Here is a 10,850-nt window from a genome sequence, read left to right on the forward strand (position 1 = left end):
GATAATCTTTCTCTTCTTGTGGATGAACCTCTGTACAGTGTCCTCAATTATACCCACAAACTCCTGCCACTTTTGCTCTACTGTCTTCCCTGCTTGGCTCTGCTTCCAGTCTATTTTCGTCAGTTCCTCTCTCATGCCCTCATAATTACCTTTATTTGACTGTAACACCATTACATCCGATTTTGCCTTCTCTCTTTCAAACTGCAGTCTCAACTCTACCATATTATGATCGCTGTTTCCTAAGTGTTCCCTTACTTTAAGATTTTTTATAAAGTCTGGTTCATTACATAGCATTAGGTCCAGAATAGCCTGCTCCCTTGTGGGCTCCATGATAAGCTGTTCCAAAAAGCCATCTTGTAAGCATTCCATGAATTCCCTTTCTTTGGATCCACTGGCAACATTATTTACCCAGTCCACCTGCATATTGAAGTCTCCCATATCACTGTGACCTTGCCTTTCTGACATGCCTTCTCTATTTCCCGATACATGTTGCGCCCCTGGTCCTGACCACTGTTAGGAGGTCTGTACATAACTCCCACTATGGTTTTTTTGCCTTTGTGGTTCCTCAATTCCACCCACACAGACCCCACATCATCCGACACTATGTCATTCAGTGCCATAAATGGCCAATGAGAGCATGGGCCCTGGTGATTAGCATATTGTGCAAACCCTCCAGCCCACCCCTCCTGGGCCCTGCCTGAGGTAACATGATTATGGAGAAAGCCCCCTTCCCCCTCTGCATTCCTGATGAAGGGCTTATGCCCGAAACATCGACTCTCCTGCTCCTTGGATGTTGCTTTTCCAGCGCCACAGTTTTCAAATCTGACATGGTTATGGGTTTAAGTAACACTCCAGGACTCGGGAACAAAAATGAGGGCTGTCAGTACAGTGCAGCGCTGTCGGAGTGCTGCATTCCCAGAGGTGCTGTCACTTGGAAGAAATATTAAACTGAAGCCCTGTCTGCCTTCTCAGGTGGATAGAAAAATAAAATCCCACTGAAAGAGAGCAGGGGAGTTCTTAGAAGTGTCCTGCGTCCTGCGCCTCAATCAATATTGGAAAAAGGCAGATTACCGGGTCATTAGCACGTTGTTATTTCTGTGGAGTGTGCTGCTGTATGCAACCCGTCTCAAATTTCAGACGATGAGGGACAATAAACACCAGCCTGGTCAGTACCAGCTGCTCCCTGAAAATTCATTTTCTTTTTCAGTGGGGAAAGGAGGAGGTTTCAGAGGTAAAATGTGCAGAGGCGAAGAGAGATTCTGGATTGGGCCAAGGTATAACTGATTATGGCCAAAATAAAACTGTATAAAATGGATAGTTGATTTGTTTAGTATTCATAATCTATCAAATCACTTCCCTTTTCAACACAGCTTTAGAGTCCATCCCTCATTTGTGACGATACTGTACCAGTCCTCGCGAGTTCTCCCTCAATAGGCATTAGTATATCATTTGACTCACACTGAAACACGGTTAAATACGAGGGACATAGGTTTAAGGTGAGAGGAGGAATCCTTAAGGGAGATGTGTGAGGCAAGTTTTTGTGATAGATGCCTGGAATGTGCTGTGGGGCTTTAGGAAGAGTCCACTGTTCTACCATGTGTTCGTGCCCGTAAACCAACAAAGCCAGATGATAAACTGTAACCAGTTTGAAGGAGGGTGGTGTAGAGTAATCCAGTCTCCGTGATAAAAAGACACAACCTCATTTCATACTGGGAAAGAATCTATTCACAAGTGGGAAACCAACAACAAGTACAAAACTAACTAATTACCCTCTTGATCACAGGCATTAAATGTTTCTGCTTCCAATATATTTAGTGCCCTTTGCCCTTTTGTTACAATAACACGCAATGATTCCGCTTTTGGCAAATTCTGAACAGAACAGCTACACTTCAGCATGTGTGTTTTAATGCAAAGATACTTTGAATTCACTTCATCAAATGAAAAAATGCTTCACTTTTCTTTTATATGACCAGCTCAATTAAAAGGCACTGAAATTATAAATAAAATACTTCATTCAGAATCTGTCTCTATTTCTCGTTGCAATGCCCTCCCTGAATTGAGTGACATCACGTTGACCCTCATTATTAACTGCCCTCCCAGGGGTTTGCCACCACAGCAAACTCTATCCAAATTGTGGGTAGGGTTTAGGGGAGTGAGAGTATGCCTTTTAGCATCTAAACATTGACATACGGAGGGATCTTGAGGTACAAGTCCATAGCTCCCTGAAAGTGACAACACAAGTAGATAAGGAGATAAAGGAGGTATATCGCATGCTTACCTTCATTGGTTGCGACATTGACTATATACAGGTTGGCAAGTCATGTTGCAACTGTAGAAGATTATATTTAGGCTACGTGTGGGAGTATTGTATGCTGCTCTGGTCATCACACTATAGGGAGGACGTGAAGGCTTTGGAGAGAATGCAGAAGAGCTTTACCAGGATATTGCCTGGATTGGGGTGTATTAACTATAAGGAGAGTTTGGACAAACTTGGGTTGTTTTCACGAGTGTTGGAGGCTGAGGGAAAACCTGCTGAAGTATATAACATTATGAAAGCCATGGATAGCCAAAGTCTTTTTCCCAGGGTGGAAATGTAAAATACTAGGGACCTAGGTTTAAGGCGAGAGGAGGAACCCTTAAGGGGGATGTGTGAGGCACTGAGGGTGATAGATGCCTGGAACGTGCTGCCAGGAGATTGTAGAAGCAGATACAATAGCAATATTTGAGAGGCATTTAGACAGACACATGAATAGGCAGAGAATAGAGGGATACAGACCATGTGCAGGCAGATGGGATTAGTTCAGAATGGCATCACGGTCAGCATAGCCCTAGTGGGCTGAAGGGCCCGTTCCTGTGCTGTACTGAGATATGTTCGATGTTCTATCTCTATGTATGGCCAATACAGAATGGTAATAATTGAAATTTCACTAATCTCATTGCGTTTTAATGACTTATCACCAATAAGCCACCCAGTCCGGGTACACATTGCTGTGACTATACCAATACTTCCAGAAGCCTCACTGGAGGAACATGTCAGGAAAGAGAGGTTTGTCCAAACTTTGTGAAGTAACCCCAAGGTAGGAGCAGGGATGCAACATGCTGCTAAAGAGAACAATATTCCTTACCTGCAGTGTAGCATCAAAACAAAATGACGACATTGCAGAATGTTCAGGGTCTAAAATGTGGAAAGGGTGACCTACAGCCTGGCTAACTGGGTAACCCAGGTCAGGGTGGCTGTTCACAAAGGAATACAGCTATGTTTGATTTAATGTTGAAACATTGTTTTACTTCTGCTTCCCTACAGATGTCATCCTGGACTCGCTACTGGCTCATACTCTCTGGATCACTCTTGCTGTATTACTCTGCAAAGTCACTGAGAGCCTCTGAGAGAAAGCATGTAAGTAATCCCCAGATTCAGGTTAATGGGAGTATTAGGAAATCTCTTAATATTTATAATGTGAAATGAATTCCCTTACGTATTGGTTATGGGTTTTAAAATAATCTCTTGCCAACAAAAATGTCCACTTCTCTTATTCTTACATCGCTTTGTATATTCATTTTTATTCTCTTCTGTCACTAATGGCTTTTGACTTGAAGTTCCCGAGTTTGTGGCCATTTTCATTTCATCTGAAAAAATACTGTTTAAAACATACTGATGGGACGTGGGCATCGCCAGCTAGACCAGAATGTATTGCTAAACCTTACTTGTACTTGAAGAGATGGTGTGAGCTACGTCCCTGAACCACTGCTGTCCATGTAGTTTCAGCACAACCACAGCAGTGTTAGGGAAGGCGTTCCAGGCTTTTGGTTCATTAGCACTGTAGGAACAACCATGGAGCTGCAGGTCAAGATGGTGAGTGGTTTGGAGGGGATTTTGCATTTTTTTTCACCACTTGACGATGTGGAGGTGCCCATGTTGGACTGGGATGGACAAGGTCAGAAGTCACAAGACACCAGGTTATAGTCCAACGGGTATATTTACAACCACAAGCTTTTTGGAGGGATGTCCCTTCATCAGGTGAAGTCAGCATGCTCCGAAAGCTTGTGTTTCAAATAAACCTGTTTGACTATAACCTGGTGTCTTGTGACTTCTGACTCTCACCACTTAAGAGTACATATGTACTTGAAGCATGTATATCTATTCAGGAATCAACCATACGCACTACTTAAATCGGTGGTTTGACTGGTGGCTTGGTGTTACCAGACTAGAAATCCATAGTAAACTAGTAATTAACTTTCAAAAGACACGCATTCAAACCTCTCCTTGTCAGCTACTGGACCAAAACTCCAATCAATAAAATCTGGGATTGAAAGCTGGTGTTGGTAACGGTGACCAGGAAACCATCATTGATCATTTTTAAAAATTACCTGGTTCACTAATATCTTTTAGAGAAGGAAATCTTGCCATCCTTACCTGGTCTGGCTTACATATGACTCCAGATCCACCGCAATGTGGTTGGCTCTTAATTGTCCTCTGAAATGGTCTAGTGAGCTTCACCCTCCAAGGGTAAACAGGGACGAGCAGCAAGTCACCAGTGACGCCATCGCCCCATGAAAAGATAAAACCAAGTTGTTTCTGGGACCGCGATTACAATTCATTGCAGACAATTCATTTGCTGTGCGTTCCTCTTAAGGAAATGGCTCTTGCCCCTTCCTGTAGAGTTCTATATCAAACAGTGGTGCAAAAGCTCACAGAAGCATGATTTTCGAGTTGTTTATAACTCTTAGATTGTGCAGTAACAGAACAACAAATGTGAAATATTTTGGCAATGTTTCACAAACGTGATAGATGAAGAACAGCATTTTTGGGGCTGATTGTGGGTATTGATACTGACAGGGAGAAAAATATCAACTCACGTGGTTTTGGTCTTTGTGGTGACCTTACAGAGCTTTCGTATGGTCTGAATAATACAACTCATCGGATCCATGTCAAATAGGGACTGGCACTGGACTGGAAATCCAGAACCTCCGGTTAATGTTTTGCTGGGCATGGGTTTAAAACCTACTCTGGACATAAGGCGGAATTTGAGTTCAATAAAATGTATCATAAAAGGCTAGTCTAATGACATGTAGCCACCATCAATTGCTGTAAAATCCCATCTCATTCTCTAATGTCCTTCAAGGAAGGATGTCTCTGTCCTTACCTGGTCTGGCACAACATGTGGTTCAGATCCACAGCAATGTGGTTGACTGTTTACTGCCCTTTCAAAAATTCCTAGCAAGTTCAAGGACAGCCAGGGACCGACAACAAGTGCTGGTCAAACCAGTGATGTCCCATACACAGAGTAAGGAAGTGATCTTCTATTGTTTGCCAACTGTGACTGAGGAGATTGCGCAATAGAGCGAGTTATGCACCGGTCTGTTCCTCCTTGGGGGAACATTCCCATTCAGGCCAGGCGAATGGAATAAAAAATCCACTCTGCTGATTGACATTGGACCTACGCAAACAGTCTGAGCAGCCCTTTGTAAATCTGGAATCACCTCAAAATGGTCTTTATTTTGGTGGCACATTGACAAGAGGAGCCACAAATGATGAAGTGAGAGAACTGACCAGTGGGAAGGAACTTCAGGCTATGGAACATTACTGAGGCCAAGGGAAGTGGCTTATTTTACAGAACCTGATTTTACTCTCTTTTATTTTACGGTACCTGATTTGACAGTATTGTTCCTTTTCCAGTTAAAAGAAAGTTTCTTTGTCGAAAAAGGCACATCCAAATGAAGAAAAATGTGAATTTTGTTGATTTCTGAGAAAAGTAATGTAACCAGAAACACAGCAATGTTTCTGCCAAAGACAATTTACCCTGAATCTTGGGTTTAATGCTTTTGATGTGGTATTTGATGGTCTACTTAAACTCTTAATGACTTTGCATCTGTGCATGTTTCGGTTTGATTTAAATTGATCTCTGGGCTTTATTCATAAAGCCCGGTTGATTATGAATGAAACAAAATGAGACTTGAACAATATTTGGAACTTTGTCTACAATAGCAACCAAATGCTTGAAGTCAGAGTTCAGTTCAGATGAAGTGAAAAGTTAGTCGTGGCAACAGTTCAGAACTATTGTGTTTCTTTAACTATTTTGCATTTTTATAAATGTTGGTAAGATCGTGACTGCCTTATTTGAAAGTTGAACAGCTCCATCTTGTGACTGTGCGTTTATCTAACCCAGTAGTGTATTTCCTCGCAGCTTTAGGGTGAACGTGTCCAACCCAAAGTACTTGTTAAAAATTATTCTTAAATAAAGATCAGAGAACTCTAAACTAATCTTGTCTGTTCCAAGCTGATTAGAACCACTCCAACAATGATGTATGAACCTTCAGCTGCTAGCTTTGGAATTCCCTCCCTAAACATTGCTATTTCTTTGCCTCTCCTCCTTTAAGACACTCCTAAACACCTACCTCAATGACCAAGGTTATGTGGGTCAGTGTCCAATTGCATTACCCATTTTACTTTGTTAAAGGCAGTACATAAACCCAAATTATTGTTAAAACTGAGGCGTTAAAGTTGTACTCAAAACAAGTATCATTTCATGCAATAAGCTGCTCCCTCGCATTCGTTATTGGGACAAGGAACACTTGACACTTCTGTCACTTTCGCATTTTTAGATGTGCTTCAGTTCTTTGCCTCACTTTTCTTCTTCACAACTTGCCAACTACAGGATTTACTGGTGTCTTTACGCTCTGTACAGGATCTAAGATGGCGAAAAGGCAAAAACAGCAATGGATTCTGCCCAGCATCTGTCACTGTCATTAGAATTAAGGGCTATTGCTGCACAGTGATGACCTTATAGTGGTTAAAAGATCATGTCAGGATTTAATGGGAAGGTGCAAGACTAAGGTTTGTGAAAATGAGATAGTGACTAATAAGTGCAATATGGAACTGTGGAGAAATTTCTTTTATTCATTTGATAGTAAGAAGCTTGAGTATTCCTGAAGAAAGATACATTTTGAAGAAGATCTGCAACTTGCATTCCTACACACCAACACCCATGGTGATGAGACAGAGACCGTTTTGTGGCATGTGCAAAGACAACAATCTCTCCCTCAATGCCCATAAAGCACCAGGGACCTGGGTTCGATTCCTGCCTCAGGCGACTGTCTGTGTGGAGTTTACACCTCCTCCCTGTGTCTGCATGGGTTTCCTCTGGGTGCTCTGATTTCCTCCCACAGTCCAAAGATGTGCGGGTCAGGTGAATTGGCCTTGCTAAATTGCCCGTAGTGTTAGGTGCATTAGTCAGAGGTAAATATCGGGTAGGGGAATGGGTCTGGGTGGGTTACTCTTCGGAGGGTCGGTATGGACTTGTTGGGCTGAAGGGCCTATTTCCATACTGTACCGATGGTGCTGAGGTGGAGGTGCTCGACAGTTTCAAGTTCCTAAGAATAAATATCACCAACAATCTGCCCTGGTCCATCCATGTCGATGTTAGTGAATAAAGCATTCCAAAACTACTACTACTTCAGGAGGCTAAGGAAATTCCACATGTCCACAATTACTCTAACCAATTTTTATAGATGCACCATAGAAAGGATCCTATCTGAATGCATCACAGCTTGGTATGGCAACTGATCTGCCTAAAAGTACAAGAAATTACAGAGAGTAGTGAACGTAGCCCAGTTCATCACGAAAACCAGAGTTCCTTCCACTGCCTTGGGAAAGCAGACAGCATCATCAAAGATCCCTCCCACCTAGCTATACTCTGTCCCATGGAAGAGGGTGGAAGAGAAGACACAAAAGTTTGAAAACTAATAGATTTAAGAACAGCTTCTTCCCTGCTGTTATCAGACTTGTGAATGGACCTCTCATATATTGGAGTTGATCTCTCTCTGCACCTTGTCTGTAGCTGTAACACTATATTCTGCATTTTGTTCTATCCCCCTGATGTACTTACGTAAAGTATGATTTATCTAGTTAACGCACAAAACGATACTTTTTGCTCTATCTCGGTATATGTGACAATAACAAATCCAATCAAGTCCAATACTGTGTGAAAAGAGAGTATGAGTTGATTGACCAGAGGACGTTGCCATGGAAAACTCAGCAATTAATGAGATTGACAGCTTAAGTAAAGCCTGACAGCCAACCATCAAGTGCTGCATTCTCCACGGCAATATCCACTGGCCAATCAGTCACACTCTGAAAGGCAGAACCATCTGACCAAATGTGTCTTTTGTCAGCACCAACCAAGAAATGTCTTTATTCTGGGATTGGTAACATTGTGGAGTGTTTAAGGTGACCGAGAAGCTAAATAAACCCAAGAGCCATAAAGGTAAAGAAAGTTATGCCAATAGGATAAGGAAGCAGAGGAGGCTTGTGTGAAGCCTGGGTCTCTGCTGTAAATTCCATGTGAAACAGAAGTCCGGCTCGATAATATAATCCTGTATCCTCTCACATCAGCAGAATTGTCAAACTTTGGGCATGAAGTTACAATCCTTGCTCAAGAGCAACTCAGGGTGAAGGGTAATCTTACCATCACAATGATTGTTTCGTAACCTTAAGGATTTTATTGCATTTTCCATAAAACAAACTTTCTTCCTAAAATTTGTAAAAAAAAAAATACATATCAGTTCAAATTTGTCACCAAATGAAGTGTAAAGTGAATCTGTTATTTATCAGTACAGTATATGCGGCATCTGACTGCACTTGCCATGTTATATATATTTACAATGTACATTTACATTTCATTGTTTGCTGCATACAGCCTAGGGGGTATATCCAAGTTCCTCAGGACGGCCTTATACAGTGACCTTTCCCTATTGAATGAATCTTGCTATTTCTTCACCAGTATCTTCAGTCTTGAATTTCTCCCATGAGAGAGGTAATTTTCCTGGACTTCTGCTTATTTCTTGTACATTGTCTACAAAATGGGCCCAGATTTATTGGTGAACCAAGCCAACCTTAAGCAATTTCGGTTTTCTTTATCAGTGCAACTGACTGGAACATATTCACACGAATGGATACATTATTCATTAGCATTACTCAATATGTGTTCCCATAACAAGCAAAATACTGCAAATGCTTGAAACCTACAATAAAAAAACACAAATTGCTGGAGAAACTCGTCAGGTCTAGCAGCACCTGTGGAGAGAGAAACTAGAGTTAATCTTTCAAGTCCAGTACGGCGACTTCAGAATAGAAACATTTTCCCTCGTTCTTTAAGGGGAGGGGTGTTCCACTGCCACCTTGTGGCCTATGGGAGGAGCGCAGTGCAACCACCCAAGTTGCACGCATACACCAGAAAGATGCAGGCACAGAAATTGCAGGCAGTATGCCAGGTCACTGGCCAACCAGAGGCTTTGGAAATACAGGACAGCCATCTTCCCAAGGAAAAAAAAACACGCATAACAATCATCAGGATTACTGGACAAATTCCATCCCATAAAGTCACCCTAGGTGCATTGCATTCGCTTAAGAAGGTGAACGTTTGAAAGTTTCCCAAATATTGTCCATGGTCCACACATTGTGACTGCATTCAAATCCTGGGCCAAGTTAGGGAGCTTCCAGGGAGCAAAAATGTGATGACAGCTTGGAAGAGGTTGGTTAGCTCAGTTGGCTGGATGGTTGGTTTGTGATTCAGAGTGACACCTACAGCACCATTCAATTCCCACCTTTGCAATCTGTTCCCTTCCCCTGAGGCGTGGTGACTCTTGGGTTAAACACCACCAGTTCTCTTTCTCTCTCCATCTCTCTCTGTAATGGAAGAGCAGCAGCTCGATGCCCCTCTGGGACTACGTGCCCTTTACAGTTTGGAACCAATAGCAGTGTTTGGCATCCGCAAGTTCGATTTGTACCAAAAGTGCAAAGGGCAGGTGTTGAGTGGGGAAATATTGATGATACTGGACTGTAGACTGGTTCAAATGATTCTACATACACAATCCATACTCCTGCTTGGATAGAGACTTCCCTGAGAGCCACTTAATAATATTTTGATAAGAAAAAGATAATATTTGATCATATATTTTGTAATTTGTTTAACAGATGATAAGATCACTTTTGCGATCTGGCTCATGCTGCAAAAGTCTTGCAGGATTTATTTCTGCAGAAAGTACAGTCTGTTAGACCAAAGACAAGTGTGCACAATGTCTGCTTCTGCCAGCCACAGCAGCTAATCAAAGCAGGCTGGTGTCTGCTGGCAGGAGAGAAAGTACTTTCAAATGCTTTTTGACATCTTTCAAACATGACCTGCTGGAGATTATTTTACTCCACTGACTCCAACTGTCACTGTCCATGTGTCTATGCCCTAGGAGGGCAACTAATCTTTCTATCTGGTTTCTGTGTATGATAGCTGTGGGGCTCGAGTGCAGGTTTTGGTGGGGACCTTACTGTCACCTTTGGGTGCACTGTTCCCTGTTGATGACAGTTCCACAGCTCAGCACCATCTGCTGTCACACTCAAAATCATTGACAGCATTAACTTTTGCACTGCAAGGAAGAATCCATTAAAGTACAAAACTACTGGTTGCTGAATCGACTGGTGTATCGGGATCATGACCAGGCTCTGGGTTCTTTATCAAAGAAAGCTGGAAATGAGTGCAAACATTTATTGATGTGTGGTCCACGGGCTCAGGGAAGAGGAAGACTACTTGTCGGCTGCTGTGGGAGAGTAGTTGCTCCTGTCGGTGCTGGCCTGTGCCACTCCTAGCCCATGTCTACTCACTTTCCCACCTTTATTCGTGCTGACTGGTCTCCTTGGTAGTTGAAACGCGGGATGCTAGAAAAGCACAGCTGGTCAGGCAGCATCCGAGGAGCAGGAGAGTCGACGTTTCAAGCATAACCCTTCATCAGGAATGTGGGGAAAGGGGGCTGAGAGAAAACTGGGAGAGAGTGGGGTTGGGGGAGGGTAGTTGAGAATGTGA

The 10,850-nt window shown here is 42.6% G+C and overlaps 1 protein-coding gene across 4 annotated transcripts in view; it reads left to right on the forward strand.

The window, feature by feature from the left end:
- LOC122564867 (ras-specific guanine nucleotide-releasing factor RalGPS1-like) overlaps positions 1–10,850 on the forward strand; it is a 706,864-nt gene that overhangs the window by 684,085 nt on the left and 11,929 nt on the right. For all 4 annotated transcript variants that reach the window (XM_043720237.1, XM_043720241.1, XM_043720239.1 and 1 more), the window contains one exon: positions 3,305–3,397. In XM_043720237.1, the coding sequence (XP_043576172.1) occupies positions 3,305–3,397 (93 nt within the window). The remainder of the gene's footprint in view (positions 1–3,304; positions 3,398–10,850) is intronic.

This window comes from Chiloscyllium plagiosum, chromosome 30 (genome assembly GCF_004010195.1).
Source record: "Chiloscyllium plagiosum isolate BGI_BamShark_2017 chromosome 30, ASM401019v2, whole genome shotgun sequence".
Lineage (NCBI taxonomy): Eukaryota > Metazoa > Chordata > Chondrichthyes > Orectolobiformes > Hemiscylliidae > Chiloscyllium > Chiloscyllium plagiosum.